Raw genomic sequence first — 26521 nt, forward strand, 5'->3', positions numbered from 1 at the left:
TATTTGTAAAAAAATATTGTGATATAAGGTTATTTTAATTATTCATAATTTTTTAAAACATATTAAAATTAAATTTAAAAATAAAAATCAAAAGATAAATTGAAAGAAATAAACAATTTAGAAAATCAATATATACATAAAATAAAATGAGAGTGATATGAGATGATTAAGAATTTTTTTGAGTTAACTTTTAAATCATATTAATTTTGAAATTAAAATTAAAAAAAATATTTAAAAGAATAAAAATATTAAATAATCGATATATAATTATAGAATAACACATATTAGTTAATAAGAATGAGATTAAATTCTTAAAAAGAAAATAAAAGAATGAGAATAACTATTAACCACACTGATCCAAAAATAATTCTTCAAATGTTGTCATTAAAAGTAACTTATAATGCTCTCACTTAATATATGAGAAATTTTTTGCCCTGAATTTATATTAGTTCCTATTTCATTGAAGAAAAACAATTATTTTCCGTGTTCCTTTTTAATTGTTAATTTTTTTAATTTTATTTATCTATCATTTATAAAGTCTAAGATCTCATTAATTACTCTTTTACCATTTATATTCTTATTTATCTCAATTTTTAATTAATTTATACATTGTGAAGTAAAAAAAAGAAATAAAATAAGGAATCTTAACAATTATTTTATTAGGATAAAAAAATGATTGAATTTATTGTTTTTCATAACAATGTTAAAAGACCGATAAAAAAAAAAAAACAACGGAGTTACGGAGGGGAGTAATAAAATGCGTTGTTCAAACTTCAAAATCATCAATAAAAAATGTTTGAAATTAAATACTTAAAAAATAAAGAGAGGAAGAAGAATTAGTTGGTGTGACTTGTGAGTAAGATTTGGTGGGGGAGACATGAGGCCCCATTAACACTCTTTTTAGTCTTTTATGTAAATGCAAAATTATTACCTTAATAAAATCCCTATCCACTTCTCATTTTTCCTCTGCCCAATTTCAATAACACTCTGCATGAAGCGGTCCACTCCACGTGCCCTCTCTCTCTCCTTCGCTTCTCATTCTCTTCTCCACCGCCGTTTCCCTCACTTTCTGTCACTTTCCCGGGAAAAAAAATAAAATGTAACCTCACGCGCTCTACATGCCACCGCACTCTCTGCCACGCTGCATCTTAGTTTCAAACCAAACGCTTATTCCATTGATTCCCCAAAATATAAAAAGCAGAGAGAGAGAGAGAAAGTGATGTGCTAGCGAACGAGTGAGTGAGAAAGAGTAACAGAGTGAAGTGAAGCCTACAAAGACATCCTTCAGAAACCCTCAATTTTTTTTACGCGATTTCTGTATTGTCCTCTTGTGAATTGCAAACTCCACCGACTTATCATCTCACACTGCACCGCTCAACTCAACATTTGGTACTTTCTCTTTCTCAGATTTTTTATGTGTTATTTATTATTGTTTCTTGGTTTGTTCAATTTGACTAGGGTTTTAAGCTGCAGTTTTTTGTTTTCAGGATTGCGTAGTAACATTATTGCCTCTTTAATTCGTAGGTTTGGTCTTCGATTCGCGTGCTTCTTTTGTCTGATTTTCGGTTTTCTTTGCGATTTTCTGAGTTTTTGGTAGCTATGGCGTTTGAGCAAAACTCCGTTCCAGTGGCTCGGGTGGCGGAGGAGCCTCTCGTTTTACCGGCGACTACCGCGGCGGTTGCTGGCGCGGTGCCGATTTTCTACCCCGCGTCTGTGGCTGATGCTGGCTTGGTCGGAGTGGGGTATGGAAATGTGGCTTCGGTTGGTGGTGGTGGTGCTGCTGCCACGTGGTGTGTTCGCCCTGCTGTGCCTGTTCATAATCATAATCACTCTGTGAATCCTGCTGTTGGGTTCTCTCATGCTCCTAGTTTTACTAATAGGGTTGCTACTGCTGCTGGTGGTAGCAATGGTGTTGATGTTTCGGGTAGTTTTGTGGCTGCTTCTCATGGGTATCCTATGAATTTGGGAAGCAATTGGGTTGCCACGAGTAATGGTAATGGCTTGGATAGTAGTAATAGTAGTAATAGCATTAGCAATATTAATGGTAATGGTAGTGGTCTTCAGGGGAATGTCAAAGCCATTAGCAATGCTAGTGATCATGTTGGTGGTGTTGGGGTTGGTTCCATTTCGAATACCCCGGCAAGCCAGCGGACTGATCCGGTGAGTGAGGAGGGTGGGGATGATTCGGTTTCGGGACAGAAAATGAAGTTGATGTGTAGTTATGGGGGGAAGATTTTGCCGAGGCCTAGTGATGGGATGTTGAGATATGTTGGAGGGCATACGAGGATCATAAGTGTTAGGAGAGATGTGAGTTTTAATGATTTGGTGCAGAAGATGGTTGGTACATTTGGGCAAGCCGTGGTTATCAAATATCAGCTCCCTGATGAGGACCTTGACGCGTTGGTATCGGTGTCCTGCCCTGATGATCTGGAAAATATGATGGAGGAGTATGAGAGATTGATTGAGAGGTGTCCTGATGGGTCTCCCAAATTAAGGGTCTTTCTCTTTTGTGCAGCAGAACTTGATCCTTCTGGTATGGTACAGTTTGTGAATTTAGATGATGGTGGGATGAAATATGTTGAAGCTGTGAATGGAATTACTGATGGGATTGGTGGTAAACTCACAAGGAAAGCGAGTTATACAAGTGCAGCTTCTACCCAGAATTCTGATTTGAGTGGGGTAGATGCTCTTGATAGCTCAAATGCTGCTCGAGGGGATGTCAGTGGGGTACATGTACCTTTGTCTGGCACATTATCACCTGAGGGGATCGTAGTTGCTTCTCGTGATACTGCTGCTGCAAATTCTGTGGTTTCTGAGCCTGGAGTGTCTTACACAGATGCTTCTGTTGTTTCACTGGGCATTCGTGCAGTTAATTCTGGCCCAACTCACACTCCACCTGTCCAGAATGAGGTGGAGTTTGAAAAGTCTGTATCTGTTAATTTTTCTCATCCTCAATTTGGGGTCCAGCAACTTGGTTCGGAAATTCCACCATCTGCACCTTTGCAGACTTTTGTTGATACTCACCAGGAAGTTATGAACCATGCAGATTATGTCCAGCTGCCTCCCCATATGGGATTCCCAAATCCTCAGCTTTTAGGTAAGCCTTGTTCCATCTACTCCCAACAGTTTCATGATAATACTTCTCGTTTTGGGTCCCATCATGTAATCCCTGCAGTGCAAATGACCATGACTCAGCCCTTTTCTCATGCTGGTGTAAGACCAAGTGTTATTCAACCACAAACATTCATGCAACCACAGCAGAACCGTTTGGACCAATATAATGATGATAATACTTCAGGGTTAAGGATTCACCAGCTTCCTGCTGAACAAAGTTACAATGCATATCCGGTTCAAGTCCCTTTTGGAGGTAACTACGGCTGGGTTCATGTTCCTTTGGCAGAGCATGTGATTTTTCCTGATGCATTTGTTCCTCAACAACCAGTGATGATCCCTGAGAAAGTCCAAAGAGTGGAGGACTGTTATATGTGTCAGAAAAAGCTGCCTCATTCACATTCAGATCCTGTGGTTCAGGATCTTCGTAATAGCTGTGCTGGTACAATTCCTGATTCAGTCCCAAGTTTCTATAGTGTCCCTATGGGGGAGAACTCAAGGGCTCAAGCAACAAATATGGTTTTGGTGACTGCACCAATGAAGGAAGACAATATTGAACAAGCAGTTGAGACCAGACCCAAGGTCATTAGCAAATTGGATACTCCAGCTGGAGTACCTTCTACTGACACAACTGGACTTTCTTTGGAGTCTGAAGGTGAGAAGGTTTATATACAGAAGCTGGATTGGTCTGATCATCCCAGGAATGCTGTTGTCCAGGAAGCAGTTGTAAGAACAGGTGAAAAACAGTCACCAACTGATGGGCTGATGGGAACATCACCGCTGTCTTATCAAGATGATGTTGCCCGCCAGCATATTGTGCCAGTTGAAAACTGGGCTAAAGAGGATGCTCTTGTGGCTAAACCTGTTAATAATGATATACCTTTTGTTGGCGGCACATCTGTTGAAAATTCTGACTGTATGGTTCAACAATGTCCAACAGAATATACCAATGAACTTGCTAGCACTATTTCAAAAGCAGATGCTGTGGAGAATTGGATATCACAGGACCTTCTCAAACCTATTGATGGAAGGCTGGACAACCCGAAGATAGGCAATCCTGAAAATTTTCTAAATAATGATAAATTTGATTACAGCACTCAACATGCTGTAGAGAAGAAAGGGGTGGTTTCAGATAACAACCATGGCAAGTCAAAATTGACCACTGGTGCAAATCAAATTAATATGATGGATATGCTTCCTAGTTCTACAGTGGAATATAATGAAGTTACACAACCCCCTGTTTGGGGCATACCTGGATCAAATCCTCAGTCAAAGAGTGGAAACCTTCACAAGGATGATGCAGTTTTATCTTCAGTTCCCCCATCTGTTAGGCTTGGAGATGTGCAGGATTCTTCAAACTCACTTTTTAGCAATCAAGATCTCTGGAATATACACAGTACCTACTTTCCTCCACCAAGACCTAACAAAGTTGCATTGAAGAAAGAAACTTATTCTAATAAGGACCAGCTCTGTGAGATTCCAGGCAACAGTGGGGAACAAAATTTAGAATCTCAAATAGACAATGGCCTCTACCAGACATTCAAACAGAATTTAACTTTGGAAGAAGCTAAATCTGCCAAGGGTATGTAAATCTGTTAACACCTTAAGTTATATTTAGTGATCATATATAATTTTTGAGCTTTTAGCACATAGTCATTATGTTTTGGTTTCTTTACTGAAGTCTCATCAGAAGACCGTCAACTTCAAGCTGTTGCCGAAGGTTTAGCTGCTTCTGTTCTGCACTCGAGCACTTCTTCAAATCTTGATTTGCATGCCAGGGATGTGTCCCATCATGAAGACACTGGCAATGAAGATGTTCAAAATAATCAAACAGATATACAGCATAATGATAAAACTCAGGTGACATTTTTTGCAGATTCCTTGGTATTTATATTATCTTCTCTATCTTGCAATTGCAGGAATTATGTCCAAAATAATATACTTTTCTGCCCCCTTCATCCTGCTCTCCCATGACATGGCAAAAAACCCGTACTTATGTGTACCTGTCACACTGCGATATTGACTGGGGTCTGATCCCACCTGCTTTGATAATAAAATTATAATAATAGTTAAATTGTAAAGTTCAGCTTCCATCTTTATAGTAACTATGATATGATTTTATTCTTAAATTTCTTATTATCTTGTAAGGTTCTTAACATTCATTTTTATGTATTATTCAATCTAAAATGTGCTTGATATATGACTTATTTAAAGAAAAAAATATGGGATACCACAAAACGGGACATGGTTGAGTATCAATTTTTTCATTTCTGTTAGGAAAGGAAGCAGGATTCACAGGTGGGTTTGTGGAGGTGGATTGTGGGGAGGGCAAATCCCACTGTTCTAATGCCATCCCTATTTGGATGTATTTTCTTATATTTGTTGTTGTTGTTATTATTATTATTATTATTATTATAAATACAATTTTATATTTCCCTCGCAGGATCTCAAAAGCCAGCTTCCAGAGAAGGCAAATTTTGGCTTTCCAGTATCAGATGTTGGAGCTTTGCAGGTTGAATGATTTCTATTGCATGTTTCCTCTTCTATGGTTTCATATTGCCAGCTCAGTTGAGCTAAAACCTTGCTGTGGCAATGTGACTAGGTTATAAAAAATTGTGACCTTGAAGAGCTGATAGAGCTGGGTTCTGGGACCTTTGGGACTGTATATCATGGAAAATGGAGGGGTACTGATGTTGCAATAAAGCGGATTAATGATAGGTGTTTTGCTGGAAAGCCTTCGGAGCAAGAGCGCCTGGTCTGTGTCTCATCATTACTGGTTCTGATTTCTATTTCATACTTCTTTCTTTGCTATCCAACAAACTGGCTGACATTGTTCATGCTTTATACATCAATTAGAGAGCAGATTTTTGGAATGAGGCAATCAAGCTTGCTGACTTGCATCATCCGAATGTGGTAGCATTCTATGGTGTTGTGCTTGATGGCCCCGGAGGTTCTGTGGCGACAGTAACGGAGTATATGGTTAATGGTTCTCTAAGAAATGCCTTGCAGAAGAATGGGAGGTAGTGGTCATGTATTTGTATATGTTACATTACTTTGATTTAGTATTATAAACGTTTCCATAATGGTAAGTGTTTGAAATTTATGTGATAATATCAGGAATCTTGACAAGCGCAAGCGTCTTTTGATTGCAATGGATGTGGCCTTTGGTATGGAGTACCTGCATGGAAAAAATATAGTTCACTTTGACTTGAAAAGTGACAACTTGCTTGTGAATCTCCGGGATCCGCACCGCCCAATATGCAAGGTTGAAATATTATTCTGATGTGATCATATTAGAAATCTTGTTCTTATGTATCCTTTTATATTAGGCATGCATTACACTATGCTGTAAACAAGGAGGTAAGTAATTAGTGGACCAATTTCCATAGGCTCAGGTTTACGTAATGATTATGATGGGACCAGGGATAAGAGTTTGGACTTAGAAGGGAGGCCCAAGGATTGGAGAGTGTATGTGAGGAGAAAGGGGTGAGAATAGAAAGGTTGAGGTGGCAAAGGCTGTAACAGAATTGCCCAACGTGTGAGAAAGGAATTTGGGAATATATAGGTAATGATTAGGAGAGAGAGGGGACACATTTTTGATTTGTGAATTCTGTTATGGACAGAGGGCAGTAGCCTCTCTGTACGAGCCTAGCTCTGTGGCAGTAGGATTACATTCCTTCTGTATGTTCCCTTTTCTGTTAGCAAATAATACAATCGTCCCCCGATTTACGTATACTTTTCCTTCTCTGTTTTTTGGTCCCAAACAATTTGGTTCGACCTGCCGGATCCAAAGAGAAGGAGACATGTGCAGTGGTGACGATAGAAGATGGAAGTAAAGGTCACAGGCCTCAAAATCGCTATGCAAGCTATGCAGCTCTAGGCTGACTCGAACCATGAGAAGCTGGTTGAGGTGTTGTCCAGAAACAATGGAGAGTCGAATTGTGATGGATCAGCCCACAGTTTTTTAACGGGGTTATCGGGGACACTCTAGCGGAATTCCGGAAATCGGTGAAAAAGGTGGAGTTGCTGATGTTTGACAGAGACAACCTTTCTGGGTGGATTGTATGCGCGGAGGTATATTTCCAGGTCCAGGGGACTCATCCAAACGTGAAAGTGAATCTGGCTCAGTTGTGCATGGAGGGTTCCATGATTCATTTTTTCAAATTCCTTGATGAAAACACTTGTCTGACATGGGAACAACTTAAGAGTGAACTATTGAAAAGATATGGTGGTATCGGGGAGGGTGACATTTTTGAGAGATTGACGGTGATCCAGCAAGCTGGCAGTGTTGAGGAATACATTAGGGAATTTGAGCGCCTCACTGCTCAGGTACCACGCTTGCTCAATGATCAGTACTTTGGGTATTTTGTGCATGGATTGAAGGAAGGCATCAAGGGGCATGTGCGTAGCATGCAAGTGTTGGGTCCCCTGCCACACTCGCGCATGATGAATTGGTGAGAGTGGTGGAGTTGGAGTTGCAAGAGAGACAGGGAAGTTGGGCTGGGTTTTGGGCGACCAGCAGAGCATGGAGGCAATGGATCGGGCCTGGAAAACCAGGTCGGCCCGTCTCACTCCAATAATTTTTATGGGTCAGGTCGAAGATCTGGGTCTGAATATGGTAGGACCCCATCCAACAGGGGTGTGAATGCCAAAAATGGGTTTAAATCCGAACCCAATGCGGATCCGCATCGCTCCAACGCGGATCTGCATCCGCATCTTTCGTACGTCGAACTGACCGAATGGAAGACTAAGGGGTTATGTTACAAGTGTGGAAGTCCTTTCCACCCTAATCCTAATCTCCAATGTCTCGACCGCCAGTTGAGGGTGATGTTGGTTGAGGAAGGAGAAGAGAACAAGGATGGGAACTTAGTCACGGAAACTGACGAAACCGATGCGGAAGAGGAAGACAGCGAGTGCAACATGCTGTTTCTGGGTAGTGCAGTGATGTTGAATAATTAGAAGCCACATACAATGAAGATTGAGGCCCGCATCAATGGTGTTCCCGTCCTGGTCATGGTGGACAGTGGTGCAACTCAATTTCGTTTCGCATAGGTTGGTCAAAGCTATGGGATGGCTTGTGAAGACAACGAAAACATTGAACACTAAGCTTGGGTATGGATACAAGGCGCGAGCTCAGGGAATGTGTCATGGGGTCAAATTAGGGATCGGATCTTTGGCTTTTAGGGTCGATACTGTGTTATTTTATTTGGAGAGAATTGATTTGATATTGGGAATTGCTTGGTTGGCACCATTGGGGAAGATGATGATTGATTGGGGGGAATTGGTTATGCTGATAAAAGTAGATGATAAGTGGGTCATAATACAAGGGGAAGGGACACGTGTGTGAGCAAACAGCTTTTCAAACGTTGTTGGGACGATGCAAAAGTATGGTTGAGGGGTTGTTGTGGTCGACAGAAGTGACCTTGCCCAATCCCAAGAAGGAAGAGAAGTTGTCTAGTTCAATCATGGCAACCCAGGAGCAGGAATTGAAAGCCCTGTTAGGAAGTTTCAGCAAGGTGTTCAGAGAACCCCATGGATTGCCACCAAGGAGGTGTAAGGAACATGCTATCAATTTAGTTAAAGCACAAGGGCTAGTAAATGTCAGACCATATCGGCACCCACACCACCATAAGGATGAAATTGAGAAACAAGTACAACAATTGCTGTGCTCTGGGGTGATTAGATCAAGTCAGAGTACATTTTCTAGACCTTTCATTTTCGTAAAGAAAGATGACACTTGGAGGATCTGTTGATTATTGTGCTTTGAACAAGGTGACCATTCCTGATAAGTTTCCCATTCCGGTGTTTGAAGAATTGCTTGATGAGTTGCATGGAGCTCAGTTCTACTCCAAGCTCGATCTCAAGTTTGGGTATCATCAAGTACGAGTCAAGAAAGCGATGTCCACAAAACAGCATTTTGCACACATGATGGCCACTACGAATACATGGTAATGCCTCTTGGATTAATGAATGCTCTTTCTACCCTCCAATTTGTGATGAATGAGATATTCAGGCCCCTGTTGTGAAGGACAGTGCTGGTGTTTTTTGATGATATACTCGTGTATAACATGAGTTGGGAGGATCGTATGACACATCTCCGGGAGGTCTTGATTATATTACAGCAGCACCAACTAGTGGTGAATCAGAAGAAATGCACGTTTGTTCAGCAAGAAGTGAAGTATTTAGGACACATCATTTCAGCTCGAGGAGTAGCGGTGGATCCCAATAAGGTGAAAAGTGTGAGGGAATGGCCTATGCCACAAAATACTAAAGGAGTGAGAGGGTTCCTTGGGCAGACAGGGTACTATAGGAAGTTTATTCAGGACTATGGCAAAAGGGCTAAACCATTGACGGAATTGACAAAGAAAGGAGGCTTTAAATGGAACTCACAAGCAAAAGGGGCGTTTGATTGGCTCAAACAACAACTCTCAACGGCTCCATGGTATATTTCAGCAAAGCATTGGAGGAAAGAAATTTAGCTAAATCTGCTTATGAAAAGGAATTAATGGCAGTAGCTTTGGCAATTCAACATTGGAGACCGTACTTGCTGGGGAGAAAGTTTGTGGTACAGACAGAACAGAAAAGTCTAAGGCAGTTGCTTTTGCATAGGATTACCACCATGGATCAGCAGAACTGGGCAGCGACACTGTTGGGGTACCAATTTGACATTGAGTACAAGCCAGGGCTTGAAAACTGAGGAGCGGATGCATTATCCAGGATGTATGGCGTTGCTGAGTTACATTCTCTAGTTCATCAAGCGCAGTGGGAGGATATTCAGGAAGCCATGAGGGAGGTACACTTTGATGAGAAGTTGTTATCTATCATTTCTGACTTAAAACAAGGTAAGGAAACTAAACCTGGTTTCATATACAAGCAAGGAACTCTGTTTTATGAAGGGAGGTTAGTGTTGTCATCTACTTCTTGCTTATATCCCTAAGATGCTTAAAGAGTTTCCATGAGACTCCTCAAGGAGGACATTCTGGATATTATAGGACATATAGGAGGTTGGTGGCAAATTTGTTTTGGTTTGGAATGAAGCAGAGTGTTCAACAATTTGTGATGGGGTGTGATACTTGCCAACGACAAAATTACCTTGCTGCTGCCCCAGGAGGGTTGCTCCAACCATTAAACATTCCAGAGCAGATATGGGAGGAGATATCGATGGATTTCATTACTGGCCTCCCCAAGTCTAAAGGGTATGAAGCGATTTTGGTAGTTGTGGACAGGCTGTCCAAGTACAACCATTTCATTCCCCTGAAGCATCCTTATTCAGCAAGGGTGTTGGCTGAAATTTTCACAAAAGAGGTGGTGCATTTACATGGTGTTCCGGCTTCAGTCCTCAGTGACGAGGATCCAATTTTTGTGAGTTCATTTTGGAAGGAATTGTTAAGTTACCGGGAATATATTTAAAAATGAGTACATCCTACCACCCATAAATAGATGGCCAAACAGTGAACCATTGCTTGGAAACATTTCTCCGGTGCTTTGTAGCTGATCAACCCAAAATGTAGGTGCAGTGGTTGTCGTGGGCTGAATATTGGTACAATACTAATTTTCATGCGTCCACAGGGACCACTCCTTTTGAGGTGGTGTATGGGAGGAAGCCACCTGTGCTGAATAGATTTTTGCCAGGAGAAGTGAGAGTGGAGGCTGTTCGAAGAGAGCTGCAGGATAGGGATGAGGCGCTTAAGCAGTTAAAGTATCAGTTGCAGCGTGCTCCAAATCGAAAGAAGGATCAAGCAGACTGTAAGAGGAAAGATAGACAGTTTGCATTAGGGGAATGGGTGTTCCTTAAGCTTAGGCCTCATGGCCAGTTGACTGTGGGGGCTCACATCAATCCTAAATTAGCTCCTCATTACTATGGCCCTTTTAAGGTGTTGGAGAAAGTCGGAGCAGCGGCCTACAGACTTTCTGAATCTGCAAGGATACATTCGGTTTTCCATGTGTCACTATTGAAAAAAGCTGTAGGTGATTACAATGTTGAGGAGACACTTCCCTTCCCTTGGAGTTGGTTAGTGACAATGCAGCAAGTATGGAACCAGAGGCAGATTTATAATTAGCTCCGCCTCTGTAACATTAAGCACCATCTTTTTCCTAGAAATTTTATATACTGGTTTTCTAGTCTGGTATTTTTGCTTTCATGGTCCACACAGTCAATGCTACATTTTTTGTTAAAGTTTTAAAAAGAAGTAATTTTAAGATTTTTTTGTTAGAGATTTTACGTAATGGAAAAGTTAAAGTTTGTTTTGTTACAATTATAAAAAGCCCTTTTTATTTTGGAAGTTGGTTATTTCTTTTTCGAAATCTATTCAAAGTAACTTCTCAAAATAATCATAATTTTTTTTATTTAGATTCTATTTTTTTGTTCAAAAGCTTGAAGCCCACTAAAAGTTATTGAAGTGATTTCTTTCACAATAGAAGTGTTCTCGTTAAAAAAAAGTTTAAGCAAATGGGCTCATACATTTTTTTGTATCCTGGTTAATTGACTTGTCTGACTTTCATTTCAGGTTGGTGACTTGGGCCTGTCCAAAGTGAAATGCCAGACTTTGATATCTGGTGGTGTTAGAGGAACTCTACCTTGGATGGCCCCAGAACTGCTGAACGGGAGCAGTAGCCTTGTTTCAGAGAAGGTGTATTTGGTGCTTTAACTTATTTGAAACATTGATTTATTTTGATGCTTCCTTCATATTTTGCCATTCTATAACCTACTTTTGTTTCTCATATTTATCGATTCAGGTTGACGTGTTTTCGTTTGGCATTGTCATGTGGGAACTCTTCACGGGAGAAGAGCCATATGCCGATTTGCACTATGGGGCCATCATAGGTAATAATCCGTACTTTGACCTTTTATTCGCTAAACACTAGCTTTTGGTTATTGAGATGTTGGGTTTTTTCAAACAGGTGGTATTGTAAACAACACTTTACGACCTCCAGTTCCAGAATTTTGTGATCCAGAATGGAGATTGCTGATGGAGAGGTGCTGGTCATCAGAACCATCCGAAAGACCTTCCTTCACTGAGATTGCTAATGGATTACGTTCCATGGCAACCAAGATCTCTCCCAAAGGACAAAATCAACAGCAGCAACCTGCTGTACCACAAAGTCAAGTGCAGAAATGAGTTCCAACGACTGCAGGATGCTTAATCCCTGTTTTGGATCTGGTTTGTCTTTTTCATCCATTCAATGGATCAACCCTTTTGTTCAATATATACCCTAGGAAAGATTTGTAAGTGTTGGCGCAAGGTCAGTAGTTGTCGGGCCTTTTAGCACTGTTGCATATTATTGTATTACACCAAAACCTCAGTGAATATTATGTGTCCTTTTCAGTTAAACAGAAAAGGAAAAGAAAAGATCTTCATATTTTAAAATTTTTTTAGTGCTTGTAAAAATGGATATTCTAAAGAGTCACTTACAGTGATGTTGTTATGGTATGGTGACTGTTATTCTCATAATCCCATGTTTTCATATTGATCCTTGCTGGTGGTGTGTTAGTGTTATTGTATGTATGACCTAGAACTGTTTCTGTTTTTCAACAACACATGCTAACGGGTTTGACATGTGGTTGCCCCCAACAACTAAATTTCTTTGCTACTAATACTCTATGAATATACGTGGGAGCCACCAACAGCTGAGCATGACACAGCGTACCGTTGGGGTCGGCTTTAGCCTTCCCTTGTTCCCGTTACGTGTGGGGCACATGAAATTAAATTCATATATCATACTCTTATCATTTTCACATTTCTTTTTCTTTTTCTAGTATTTAATTGTATTATTATTGTCTTGAGTGATGGACATGCCAATTGCCAAACATCGGGTAAAACCAACCCTGGCGTTTTCAAACTCCAGAACGGACGCTTCCAGATCAAACAATTCTTTTTCCTTTTTTAATTAATATATATTTTTTTTTGGTTAGAGATGTTCAATACAGCTGTAGCTTAATATTCTTTGACATTTCCTCCTTTGCATCTCTTTCTCTCTCAACCCTATTTCTTATAATCATCGCCTATAAATGGTATCTATATAATTGAAGTCCCCTCAGCTCCTAGCTCCAACCCTTACAAACTGTCCATTTTCGGGAAATATGGCTGCTTCTGAGGGAAGGCCATTGGTGGAGGCAGTGGAACACAAGGAGGATTTCTATGAGCACCAAGAGCCAAGTGGATGTGGGTATGGATGCTTTCAGGGTTTTGGGTTGAGTTGGTGTAGAAGCCATGAAGAAGGTAAAGGCCTGGTGGAGCAGAAGGGCAATTCGTGGCTGAGTTGCAAGTTGAGGAAGATAAAGGAGTTTTCAGAAGTGATTGCAGGCCCCAAGTGGAAAACATTCATCAGAAAGATAAGCGGGTATGGAAGGAAGCAGCAGCAGAAGAACAGGTTTCAGTATGATGAACACAGCTATGCTCTCAACTTCAATAGTGGGGATAAGAGTGAAGATGATGACACGCCCCCCAGTTTCTCTGCTAGATTTAGTGCTCCTTTTCCCTCTGCTCGTCGCCAAACTGAATAATGATTTGTGCATGCTCGTTTCTGAAGAGGTGTTATTGCTTAAATGTGTTCACTTCTTAGTATTTTTCATCCGTAGAATCATTAATTATTCGTTCTGTAAAGATCATTCTTTTTATTCAAACTATTGAAAATTCTCTTCCTTTTCTTCTTGCTGAATTTTCCTTAAACAGAAAAAGAAACAGGAAATGTAGCATGGTGACCCCACCCATTCAATTACAGGCCGAATGTTGACTAAAATAATTCTCTTTCTTGAAACAAAATGGAGGATGGGGGTGGAGACAGGAATGATGTGATCATAAGAAAAAGTTTTGAATAGATGTAGTATTCAGGGAGGAAACGTGTTCTAATCAAAGACGTTGAAAGCAATCCATTCTTTCATTTCTTTTCCTTTGCACTTTGCCAGTGGCCGAAGAATCTTAACTCGCGATTCGGTTTTGTTGTACAAAGGCAAATCAAAATATTTCCGGTATCAACTTGGACACCTTTGAGTACAGATGTTCATAATCGTAGAAAAATTAATGGTCGTTGCTTTGGTTTAGTTTTTATTTTTTATTTTTCAAACCGTATAGTTCAATTTGTGGTCTGACACGTGAAAACCAAATCAAACTAATCCAATGCCCTGGATGGTTCGGTACTTCGGTTAAAGTTTTGGACTGAAAATGCATTCGACCCGATATGAACTGGTTGGGTTTGGTTAAATCCAATGACCTGAATCGAGTTGACTTGGTTGATTTTTTTTCTTTCCAATTCTTGTATCATGTTAAATTGTTAATAGTTAATTATTGAATAACATAATATGCTTTTATAGTATTTTTTATTATCTTAGTAACAATATATAATAACTAATTATTATCATGTTGATCATGATATAATTCAATATTTATGTATTTTTATAAATCTTCAACTGATTTATTTATGGTCACTCGATAACTTTTGTATTTAATCTTGAAAAATAAGAGTTTTTTTTAGCAATTTAATGATAATATCCAAAAAATAATAGTAATTTATAGTAATAAATGACCATATAATATTTTATAATTTGATCATGACAATAAATTTAACTTTGGAGTATAAAAGTATGAATTGATTACATTGTGTTGGGTGTGTGTGTGTCTATATATATATATATATATATATATATATATATATATATATATAATCCTTGAACTAGTTATTATTTAAGTTTTGTCCAATTAATAATAAAATTTTTTAGTATTTTTTTAATACTTACTAAAAAAATTTCAAACCATAAAAATTGAACCAAACAAAATCATAAAAAAATTGGTTTGAATTTCATAAATAATTTAAACCAAACCAAATTGTTACCACACTCAATTTTCTTGTTTGATTCAAACTCACTCAAACTGTCAAACAAAACCAACAATAGAAAAATATAGACAGAAAAATGTTCTCTACCCTAATAAAACTATCATGTTTGTCTTTTTCATAATATTTTTTTACATAAAATATTTTATAATAACTAAATATTTTGTCCCTATAATGACTTTAATCTTTATATAAAATATTTAACATATTTTACCTTATATGAAAAAATACTAGCAAATAAATTTTTACTATTTTTCTTTTGTCATTGTGACACTTATACGAGGTATCTATCAATTTTGTTAATAATTAATTTCCATTGAAAAACTTAATTAGTCACTTATAGTGGAATTTCTTTCAACCAATCATATTTTTTCATTCACCAGGTTCAAATTCGAGACCTTAAAAATATTAAATCTAGTTTCACTCAAACTAATGACATGTTAGTATCAATTTCTACTATTTGTGCACATTACAATGGCATTGAATTTAATCCTACCATTTACTTAAATTGCAACAACATTAAATTTAATCCTTTTATCTAGTAATGTTTTTCGTTTTAATTTCTGTGAAACAAATTTATACTTTATTTTAGTCCTTATAATTTTTTATGTTTTATTTTATAATTTTGTTGTCACATTGATAATGTTGTTTTCATTTTAGTCTTTACAAGAAAAAGATTCTAATGCTATAAACAATGAAGGTTAATTTGCAAAAAAAAATTTATATTGACTAAAATATTTTTTTAATATAATGACTAAATTAGAAAAATAGTATCAAGTGCGAAAACCAAAAATTTAACACAACCAATTTTCTAGTACTTTAATTATGAATCTTGAGTCTTTCTTATTTTATTTTTAAAAAGTGTAATATTTTATTTTACTAAAATTTGAAACAAAATATATTTATAGTTAAGAATTAAATTGATGAGTTAGTTATGGTACTTTGCTATTAATCATCAACATAATCAATGAATATTTTTCGCCTATAACATGCTTAAAAAAACACTCAACTAATATTCAGTTCAATATTTCTTTGAGATTACTCATGAGAAATACAAGAAAATGAAAAGATAGGAAGTGACTTCAAATCACATAATATATTATACCTTTTTTTCTATTTTTATGGAATTTTCTATATTCACTTTCCTTTTTTGCTAATACACTCCCCTTCCCCTTTTTCAAAAGTCAAATTACGTAAATGACTTTTTCCTTTCAAAACCTCACTTAAGAGACTCCCCCCTCTCTGTAAAGCCGATTTGTGTTTGTTGCAAGCCCTCTTAAACCATAGCACGTTGGGTTTCGATTTGAAACCACAACCAATGATCTCTAAACAATTTTCATGCTTTCTCATTGTCAGACCCTAATTTCGTCCGAGGACTATCATTCACTGATGTTTTGATTCTCGTTAGTCGAACTGTGTTGTTCAACACTAGTTACTGCACAAAACGAAAGATTGTTCGATGTTTTGGTCAAGGATGCGACAGATACCAAAGGGAGGGGCAAAAAGGTCTTTTTAGGAAATTTTCTGGACCCTAGCTCGCCCAGGCTAGCCTCTGGCTTGCCTGGGCCCCCAAATTGCTTAGGGCTGAAGGAAGTAGCTCGCCTAGGCGAGCTGCCATGGTTCCAAAGGCCATTTTTTTGCTATAAATAGGCATGAGGGAGGCTGAGTAAAGGGTTCTAGCATTCAACTTTGAGAGGTTTTGAGAGAAATAAGGGAGAAGAAGAAGAAAGAAGAGAGAATGAAGTCGAGGTACTGCCGAATTGCGACTGTAATCAACCTCTACATTGTTCTTCGTTCGGTGTTCTTCATTCGTCATCTGGTTAGTGTTTGTTTTTAAGGACTTGAACGTGATCTATGCACCCTTAGGGGTCCTCTTTGTTGTTTTATGCATATTCATCTCCTTCTTATATCATCGGTAATCCCTTTTCTTTTGTAAAGTAAATTTTAATCGATCATTAGTGCCGTAAGCCATCTTTTAAAGAGCTCGAAAGTTAATAAACAAAGCTGAGATAAAATCAACATATAACTGAATTTCTCTCCATTTAAGCCATTTGAGATCGTTTAAGGTCCAACGCCTTTACGACCTCTCTTTTGTTTTTTTTTTTGTCAATTAAAATGAAGCTTTCAAAAGCCTAAAACCAATTCAACACACAACTTTCTCACTTTAAAGAACTACGTAGGTCTGAATTGCTCATTACACCTGAGGATACGTAGGAGCAAGGGCAACACCCTTGTCGACCCCAAAAAAATAAAAAATATAAAAGGGAAAAATAAATAATTCTGAAGTCACGTTACGCACACTCGATTAAAGGCTGCCGTCCCTTGTGACGGGCGCGTGGTGTGCTAATACCTTCCCCGTGCGTAAACAACTCTCGAACCCTTATTTTCAAAATTCGTAGACCCTCTTTTGGTTTTCCTAACGTTTTCCTCGAATAAATGTTAGTGGCGACTCCCACGCGTTTCTTCATGAGAAGATGTGCACTTTTTATTTCGCTTCGCCCTCCGGCCAAAGGGTAGGTTGCGATAGTTGGCAACTCCACTAGGGACTTGTTAGAAAGTTAAACCATTCGATCAACATGTAAATTTATCGTGACTTTTTCTTTGTTTGGTTTCCCTTTTATCTTTTATTTTTTGTTTTGTCCATATTTGATATAACCTCTTGCTGTGTTATTGTGTTTTTGCGTGTCTATCTATTTATTACATTCATAGTTAAAAGCGGAAAAGTAAATGAAATAAAAAGCGGAAAAGACCATTTCAAGGTGTTGGACCTTTGAAAATGGCTTTTTTAGGCGATGACAAAAGTTTGGTTTATGAATTGATTTTAGTCTTAGTTCCACTTTGGTTATTAGTTGATTCGATTAAGAAAGAAAAATCCCAAAGAGAAACGTCCGATTGGTTTTTTTTTTGGTTTATTTTACTAAAAGATATTTTTGATTATTATATTATTATTTTACCCTTGTTTGGTTTCCAACGTGGTTATGGCATGATCGAACGGTCGGATTTCACTTTAAACGAAATTAACGGATATTACAATTCAAATGATCGGTGGAAATTTATTTTATTTTTTGATTAAGCGAGAAAATAACTTAAGCAAATGATTAAAGCACGTTAAAAGGGGTACGGAAAGTAAATGAAATAAAAATAAAAGCACGTGAAAGCAAATGAGGACCACTAAGGGTACATAGAATGAATTGAAAAGTTCGATTTCGGGAACTTACCGGTTGAAGACCGAAGAACGACGAAGAACGAATGAAGAACGTCGAAGAGCGGTTGAAAATCTTCGCGAAATCACCCACGGAAACGTTATGGAAGCGCCTCGGCTTGGATTTTCTTCACGGAACCAATTTTTTTCACTAATTTCAAGTGATTCTCGAATTACCAGAAGGGTTGAACCAAATTTCCTTTCACTTCTCTCCCTATTTATAGGAAAATGGGGGTGATGCTTGCCACCCAGCTCGCCCAGGCGAGCTAGGTTGCTTCCTCCAGAAGCAACCGCCTTCTGGAGGAATTTTCTGAAAGGCCCAAGTGGGCCTGGTTTCTATTTGCACCCCCATTTTTACTAAATACACCCCTTGCTCTTTTTTGGTGATTCTTTTTCCGTAACGTTACGAAACTTTACGAATTTCGTAACGATGCTTTTTTTTCTCTCTGTAATGTTACGAAACCTTACGGACTACGTAATCAACCCCTTTTTGGTTTTTGGGATGTCACGGAACTTTATGGATTGCACACTAACACTTCCTTTTAATTTTCGGCATGCCACGGAACTTCACGGATTGTGCTACAACGCTTTCTTTTGACTTCCGGCATGTCACGGAACTTCACGAGTTGCCTAAGATGGGTGCCAAGTACCTCGAAGTAGTCAAACGAGGGTCGCATCCCAACAACGGATGGTCCCCAGATGAAATTAGGGTATGACAGTTGCCCCTCTTTACTTGTCTTTTATTGGAGATAAAAGGGAAGTAAAGATAAGACACTAATTTCGTTTGAGCGAAGCACCACTCGGCCTGCGAACCTCCATGCCAGCGGAACCTGCAAAAAATTGAAAATGATTAGTACCAACACATCATCCTGATATTGTTGAATTTGCTCCCCTTGGTTCATACAAGACGCAGAATGACCATAATTTGTCTCTGTGTTTTGTTGGACACGTTCGAGCCTGGGCGGCGAGACACAGAATGACCATAATTTGTCTCTGTGTGCCACCGGACACGACCGCCTCTGGATGGCGAAAAGGTGTGCGGAATGACCCTAATTTGTCTCTGCCCCCCTCTCAACTTGTTGTTTCTTGAATGACAAAGGGCACAGAATTTGCCTCTGCGCGTTTACCACCCAACTTGCTGTTTCTGAATGATAAAGGGCGCAAAATTTGTCTCTGCGCCTTTACCACCCAACTTGCTGTTTCTGAATGATAAAGGGCGCAAAATTTGTCTGTACGCGTTTACCACCCAACTTGTTGTTTCTGAATGATAAAGGGCGCAGAATTTGTCTCTGCGCGTTTACCACCCAACTTGCTGTTTCTGAATGATAAAGGGCGCAGAATTTGTCTCTCCACGTTTAGCCACTCAACTTGTCGTTCCTGAATGATAAAGGGCGCAGAATCTGTATCTACGCATTTACCCACTTAGCTTGTCATTCCTGAATGATAAAGGGCGCAGAATCTGTATCTACGCGTTTACCCACTCAGCTTGTCATTCCTGAATGATAAAGGGCGCAGAATTTGTATCTATGCGTTTACCCACTCAGCTTGCTATCATGCTTTGAGTCTTAGAGATAGCAAAAGAAAGTTTTTACGAATAACCACTCGGGTATCTCCGCATGTCACGTGACTCCAGTGTCAGTATGACAAAATTTGTCTACGCAGAAGATGACGTAAATCTCCGCGTGTCAATGGGCTTGTTGGCCGCGATTGACAAAGGGTGTAGAAGACGACGTTAGTCTCTGCTTGCTATCATGCTTTGAGTCTTAGAGATAGCAAAAGAAAGTTTTTACGGATAACCACTCAGGTATCTCCGCATGTCATGTGACTCCAGTGTCAGTATGACAGAAATTGTGGGGGGGAGGGGGGGGGGGCGGCTGACAAACGCGAGGCTCTTGCTCCTACGTATCCTCAAGGAGGAACTCAGACCTACGTAGTTCTGGATAACTTGTGAGACTAAAAAAAAAATAGTCTCGGTGTTTTCTTCACTAAAATGCGAACATGCTTTAGTAAAGAGAGAAAACTTCCTACTAATCAGAGCAACATATGCTTTTCGGATGAAAAACAATGTGTCTACCAGGGAAGGGGAGTATGCTGATGAAATCTTCTCATAACCACAAATGAGATTTTGGATGTTAGCATTTCATTTCTAAATGACCATTTAGAGGAAACATTGGGTTCAGCAAAAATAGAAGAAAATCACTCAAAGTGTATCAATCTCACACAGGTAAGTGTTTCATCCTAATTCCGAACTCTAGGTATGTCATGACTTGATTTTGCAAATCATTTCCTATCAAATCAAAGATTACATGCGTGATCATGGATTAGTATGACTTTTTATTGGGAATGGGTTTTTTTCTTGGTGGGAAATTTGCTGAGTGTTTTTGGCCTTTTTCCTTTCTATTTTCGTTTAGCGCGAGGCGAACAAGTCACCGACGCACAAGATTTTGGTTGGTAATCAAAGGGAGAGGACCACTTTAGGTCGTGGTTTCCTTTCTTTTCATATTTTCTTGGTGACAAATCTGTATTGTTCAGATATTGTCTGGTCCAAAAGACCTTTCTGCATACTTCTTCTTTTCTCTTCCGATCTTTGATCGAGAATTCTCTTTCCTTTTTTTTTTTGCTTTCCCCCATTTTCCTTGATTGGGAATTTTCTCTTTTTGCTTTTCTCCTCTTTTCTTCTTTTCTTTTTTTGGTTTTCTTTTGAGGGCAAGGTTTATGGTGAGTTGGGACTCTGGTTCAAGGCTTATAGAACGGATGGACATGATATATGTCAGGATGTTGGTCCGGTTCAGGGATAAAAGGGAATGTCCCACATTATTTCCATGACACAAATGCAACAATGATGATTTGGAAAGTTTATGCAAAACTAGTCATGAATGCACCTATGTGGACACTCAAGTGTCGAAAATTTTTTGGTCATGTGATGCTAGGGCTCATAATTCATTTTCTCTATTTTAGTCAACCAGTGTTTCCAAAATATGTTCTTTTATCAATTTGGGCATTCATCCAAGTCCATTTTGGGTGTTCGAAAAACTTTCAATGTATTTACCCTTCAGGTGTATACACATTCTTTTTTTTTTCAAAAACTGGTTATGATCAGTGAATTCTTTCAAAGAAAAGTTGGAAGTTATCTCTTTTCACAAGCATGTTGTTTTTTTAGCCAGACAACTTTTTATTTTTATTATTTTCTTTTTCATTCCTTCTTTTTCTTTTCTTACTTGCTCTCTTTTCTTTTTCCTCTTTTTCCTCTTTTTAAGTTATTTATCATTTGTTCATTTCCGCTTTCTTCTTTCTTTTTTCCTATTTGAATAGGTCGTGCGGACAAGGGCGCACACTACCTACTTACGTCTAACCACAAGGTGAACGAAAAACGTACGAAAATGGTAAGTCGCAAAAATGGTGATGAAATAACTGAGAGCCATAACGCCAAAAATTTCTAACAGAAACGAACAATAATGATAGTAACCATATGAACAAAATAGAAAATAGTAATCTCAACAACAATATGGGCAATAACAGAAAACGTTAATAGCAAACTAAACAAAACAAAAAAAATAGATATGTCAAAAAATGCGGTGACCTCGGTCACGTGGCTCCGCTGCCTCCCAAGAAATCGAGCAAATCCGTCATCTCCTCATCCATGCGGGCCTCCTTTCCATCACCGGGAGCCTCTGCGGGCGCCTCCCCTGCTTGGGCCTCAGGCCAATCTCCGAGCCATGCGACCTCTGCCCTGAACTGATCAGGAGTAGGGCACGAAAAAGGAGCGAAACCCTGGCTTTGCAGACTGAGGCTGAGCTGGTAGAGACAGTTATGGGTCTGCACATGCGCCTTGTGGTTGGCTGCCTGCTGGCGAACCAAATGCCGTAAATACCGCTCCGTGTCAAATGACCCAGCTGGATCAGCCTGATGAGGTGGTGGCGGTGCGTCTGGGGCCTACGGTGTGCCACTCTGCGCCTGTCTAGGTGTGCAATACTTCTCTATGAAGGCCCGGGTGATCGACGGTCGAATCACCTTACTAGGTGTGACGGGAACCTCGAACGACTGGCAGAGACTTGTGATCAATTCTGGAAAACCCAGGGCCCTATTAGACTTATCTAGGTCTAAAGGGTGTCTGGTAGGTGGCATACCTACAAATAAATAAATGGCGTCAGCGATCAACTGAGTCACATGGACGCTCATTCGTGTCAGGATGGCATACACCAGCTGAGACTTCGGCAGAGGGAGGTCGGAGTTATGATCGCTGGGCAGGATGTTGCTGAGCAGCAACGTCATCCACGTCTGGGTCAATGTAGTCATGCTGGTGTGCATGATCCGCACCCGTCTCCCGACAGCGGTCCGGGCAAAATCCTGACCCGGTATGCATAGCAGCTGGGCAATGGCCTCCTCGTCAAATCCATCGGCCCGGTTCCTTCTCTGACTATACTCGCACTATTGGCCCTCCTCCAACATTAGCGGGTATCCCAGGAACTGGCTGAGGGCGTCTGCATCAAAAGGAATCCACTGGCCCCTTACCCATGACCGCATGTCCCTCACGCCCTCCTCCGTGGGCCAAGCATTGGCATAAAACTCGAGAACTATATCCGGATCAAACTTGGCAAAAGGAATCCACTGGCCCCTTACCCATGACCAGCGACGTCCAACGCCGGCGAGCTATCTCCTCCTGGAAACCTGTGTACTCATCGTCCCTGAGCTGGACGCGTCTCTCTCGGTGGAAGGACCATCCCTTTATGGCTTCGAAACGCTGCTGGTGCTCAGCGCTCCTGAAACGATGGCTATCGAAATTGGGAGCGGCACTAGTCCCTTCGGCCGCGCGTCCTTCCTAGATCTTTTTATGGAAAGCTTTCTCGGAGCCATTTCCTGCGAAGACAAACATTTGGAAAGCTAGTTTACAAGAAAATGCTTATTTTAACGTAAAAACGACATGTTAATCTTTCCGATTTAGAACAAACTTGTGCACACATTTCCTTAATGTAAAACATTTATGAACATGCGTATGCGTAAAATACCCTACTATCAACATACAAGGATATTCAAAATATTCTAGTTACCACACACATATATTTATTATTTTTTTTTGAAAAGAATACATATACACATGCTCAAAATATTGTGTCAAAATTACACATGTTCATATCCTAAGCATTTCGCTACCACAAACTACACATTTGAAGTATTTTATTTAACATACAAATTTTTGTTGTTTTATTCACATTATTTATACACATGTGCACATCGGAGAGCCAATCTCACGTCACGCACACGCTTGCATTTGAAATGGAACTTACATGTCATCTATATACATTTGGGGGGCAATCCCACATCATATATTTATTTGGGAAGCATCCCCATGCTATTTTTGACATGGGTACATTTTTTTAAAAGACTCCTTATACTATCTATCCACAAATATGCACATGTTGAAAGGAATTTTTGCTACTCATTCACACTTTGCAAGGTATTTTTATGCCATATATTCACACACTTTGCAAGGCATTTCCGCGCTACCTATATCCACATATATACATACAGTTGAAAGGTATTTTCCATGCTACCTAGGCGCAAGGTATTCCTCATGGGGCAGCCAAATTCTAGCAGAAACCATCTCAAACATGTCCTAATATTCATGCCTATTCAAAACCAAAATTTAGATTCCTAGGCATAAGTCATGCTTCCTTACATTGAAATTAAAATCTTGGGTTCCTAGGCCTAGAATTGCATTCGGGCACTCATTTTAAATCCTTCACGCTGTCCCTATATATATAAAATAGTCCCACAATCCCAAGCTTACAAAACCATGCTCATATGTCATTGAGGCATTTCACCGAGCACTTGGTGGGCGCATGTTTAGGCATGAATAGCAAGAGAGTGGGGGCAATGTAGCATGCCCCATTGCTTCAGGATGCAACATAGGCCTAAGGCCATCCCCTACAACCCCTCAATTCAAACCAATCAAGCATGAAAAACAAACCAGAATTGCCCCACAAATTTGAGCACATTCCCACAATTTAGAGCACCAAAAGAAGGCCAAAATACACCAATGGAAAGCTAGAAAGCTCAAGGATGAGATACTTACTTGTTGGAGTGAGTAGGAGTACCAAAAAAGAAAGCAAAATGCAACCAAAGGTAGCTTGGGGGAGCAAAAACCGTGAGTTCCGTAAGCCTTCTCCTTTTGAATGAGGGAGGGAAGTTTTTGAGTGCAGAAAACGTTCCCCTCCCTCGTTTTTTATATTTTGGTGCAGGGGTTGCTCGCCCAGGCGAGCTAACCTGCCATTTTTTTTACACCGTCATGAGTATGGCCCTCTAAGGGTCGGCCTTCGCTTACTCGAACCCACTCAAGGTAGATTAAGCACCCATTATTTACTTTAAACAAACAATAGTGATTGTTACTGTGAATTTAAAGGATACTAGGCTGCCTTGCAGCGACGCTTTCTGCTTGTCCAGAGTCGGGAAGGGACGACGATTTGTCGGTCGTGACCCTTGCCTTTATTTGCATCCGTTCCTAAGTACCTGAAAGTAGGAAACAACAATGCATGGCAAATCGTGATCGCGTCGTCGTCTTACCTTGATTGGTTTCTGCTTTTAGCTTTGTCTTGACCTCTGACTGTGGCCTAAGACGATTCTGCCCCTGTTATCACAAAAATAGGCATGCGTATGCGTATGCATGAATGTTTTCAAACGCAATAATCTTTTTAGTGAAAGCTGGTTAGGTTCAGTTTTGATAAAGCGCTTGGGGCATCCCATGGATTGAGCGAAAGGGCTTAGGTTATCACAAACTAACACATAGTTTAAAACCAAAGCGAGGACTGAAGCCTCAAACCCATGTTCTCTTCCTTTAAAAGTCTGTGACGAGAGATATACAGTGGACGGGAATCCCTGGGGGAAACCAAGAAGACACACAAAAATAAAAGAACATGAAGCAACATCCTTAATTGCCCCAGATTCTAAGCATAGTATAGCTTGACAACATCAGAGTTCACAGGTAAAGGCAGCTCCTCGCCGTCCATGTTGGTAAGCACCAGGGCTCCTCTAGAAAAATCCCTTTTCACAACAAAAGGCCCTTCGTAGTTCGGGGCCCACTTCCCTCGACTATCTTTAATAGCGTGGGACATCTTTTTCAGCACAAGGTCTCCCTCATTGAACTTGCACAAGCGTACCTTCTTGTCGAACGCATTCTTCATTCTTTGTTGATACAGGCGCCCATGACTCATGGCCGTCAAGCGCTTACCTTCAATAAGGTTGAGTTGGTCATAGCGTGTTTGAGCCCACTCTGATTCTTCTAAGCTCGATTATGCTAGTATCCTCTGGGAAGGGATCTCTACTTCAAATGGGAGTACCGCTTCCATTCCATAAACCAAGGAATACGACGTTGCCCCAGTTGAAGTTCGTACTGAAGTTCGGTATCCATGCAAGGCAAAAGGCAACATCTCATGCCAATCTTTGTATGATACTGTCATCTTCTGAATAATTTTCTTAATATTCTTGTTGGCCGCTTCCACGACTCCGTTCATCTTTGGCCGGTAGGGCGTGGAGTTGTGATGCTGGATTTTGAAATCCGCAAACATTTCCTGCATCATCTTGTTATTCAGGTTGGTGCCATTGTCAGTAATGATCTTCCTAGGAAGTCCGTACCGACAAATCAGCTCCCTCTTGATGAATCTGACCACTACACTCCTCGTGACATTGGTGTAGGAAGCCGCTTCGACCCACTTGGTGAAATAATCTATCGCCACGAGAATGAAGCGATGACCGTTCTAAGCCTTGGGCTCGATGGCCCCGATGACATCTATTCCTCACATGGAAAAGGGCCAAGGGGCGGACATGACATTCATAGGGTGTGGCGGAGCATTGACATTATCCGCGAACGCTTGACACTTGTGGCATTTCCTTACATGGACGCAGCAATCACCTTCCATGGTGAGCCAGTAATAACCTGCCCTAAATATTTTCCTGGCCATAGCATGCCCATTGACGTGCGTCCCAAACGAACCCTCGTGGACTTCCTCGATCATGTGGTTCGCCTCTTTGGCATCCTCGCCTCGCAGGAGAGTCATATCGTGGTTTCTTTTATATAGTATGCTCCCGCTCATGAAGAAACTGGCCGTCAATCTCCTCAATGTCCTTTTATCATTGTCGGAGGCCTCTGGTGGGTACTCTTTGCTTTCGACATATCGCTTGATATCGAAATACCAAGGCTTACCATCCCGTTCCTCTTCCACCTGGCAACAATGTGCGGGTTTGCCACGACACCAGAACTCAATGTATGGTAGATCCCCGTGCGGTGTTAGCTAGAACATGGACGCCAAAGTGGCAAGCGCGTCAGCCATTTGATTTTCCTCCAGGGGGACATGATGGAAGGAGATCTCATCAAAGGAATTAGCC

The 26521-nt window shown here is 40.1% G+C and overlaps 2 protein-coding genes across 4 annotated transcripts; both read left to right on the forward strand.

Annotated features, from left to right (window-relative positions):
* The first annotated feature begins 940 nt into the window (after positions 1 to 940).
* On the forward strand, positions 941 to 12587 carry LOC114388100. 3 transcript variants are annotated; one of them, XM_028348433.1, is made up of 10 exons: positions 941 to 1389; positions 1488 to 4693; positions 4793 to 4971; positions 5555 to 5623; positions 5714 to 5866; positions 5968 to 6131; positions 6229 to 6376; positions 11619 to 11741; positions 11848 to 11935; positions 12013 to 12587. In XM_028348433.1, exons 2-10 carry the CDS (start codon positions 1600 to 1602, stop codon positions 12228 to 12230), a joined length of 4236 nt encoding a protein of 1411 aa, XP_028204234.1. In that variant the 5' UTR covers positions 941 to 1389; positions 1488 to 1599; the 3' UTR covers positions 12231 to 12587. The 3 variants fall into 3 exon arrangements, with proteins under 3 accessions (XP_028204234.1, XP_028204233.1, XP_028204235.1); XM_028348432.1 differs by having other exon boundaries at positions 1525 to 4693; XM_028348434.1 differs by having other exon boundaries at positions 1598 to 4693.
* Positions 12588 to 12918: 331 nt separating this feature from the next.
* Positions 12919 to 14001, forward strand: LOC114388101. The gene is made up of 2 exons (XM_028348435.1): positions 12919 to 13643; positions 13785 to 14001. Exon 1 carries the CDS (start codon positions 13193 to 13195, stop codon positions 13613 to 13615), a length of 423 nt encoding a protein of 140 aa, XP_028204236.1. The 5' UTR covers positions 12919 to 13192; the 3' UTR covers positions 13616 to 13643; positions 13785 to 14001.
* Positions 14002 to 26521: the final 12520 nt, after the last annotated feature.

This window comes from Glycine soja, chromosome 15, assembly GCF_004193775.1.
Source record: "Glycine soja cultivar W05 chromosome 15, ASM419377v2, whole genome shotgun sequence".
Classification (NCBI taxonomy): Eukaryota; Viridiplantae; Streptophyta; class Magnoliopsida; order Fabales; family Fabaceae; genus Glycine; species Glycine soja.

Excerpts from the sequence above, each read along its gene's own strand:
- LOC114388100 (XM_028348433.1), top strand. The coding sequence starts at position 1,600 with ATGGCGTTTGAGCAAAACTCCGTTCCAGTGGCTCGGGTGGCGGAGGAG. Across the intron at positions 5,867-5,967 it reads CTTCGGAGCAAGAGCGCCTG|AGAGCAGATTTTTGGAATGA; the intron begins GTCTGTGTCTCA and ends TACATCAATTAG. Across the intron at positions 6,377-11,618 it reads CGCACCGCCCAATATGCAAG|GTTGGTGACTTGGGCCTGTC; the intron begins GTTGAAATATTA and ends CTTTCATTTCAG.
- LOC114388101 (XM_028348435.1), top strand. The coding sequence starts at position 13,193 with ATGGCTGCTTCTGAGGGAAGGCCATTGGTGGAGGCAGTGGAACACAAG.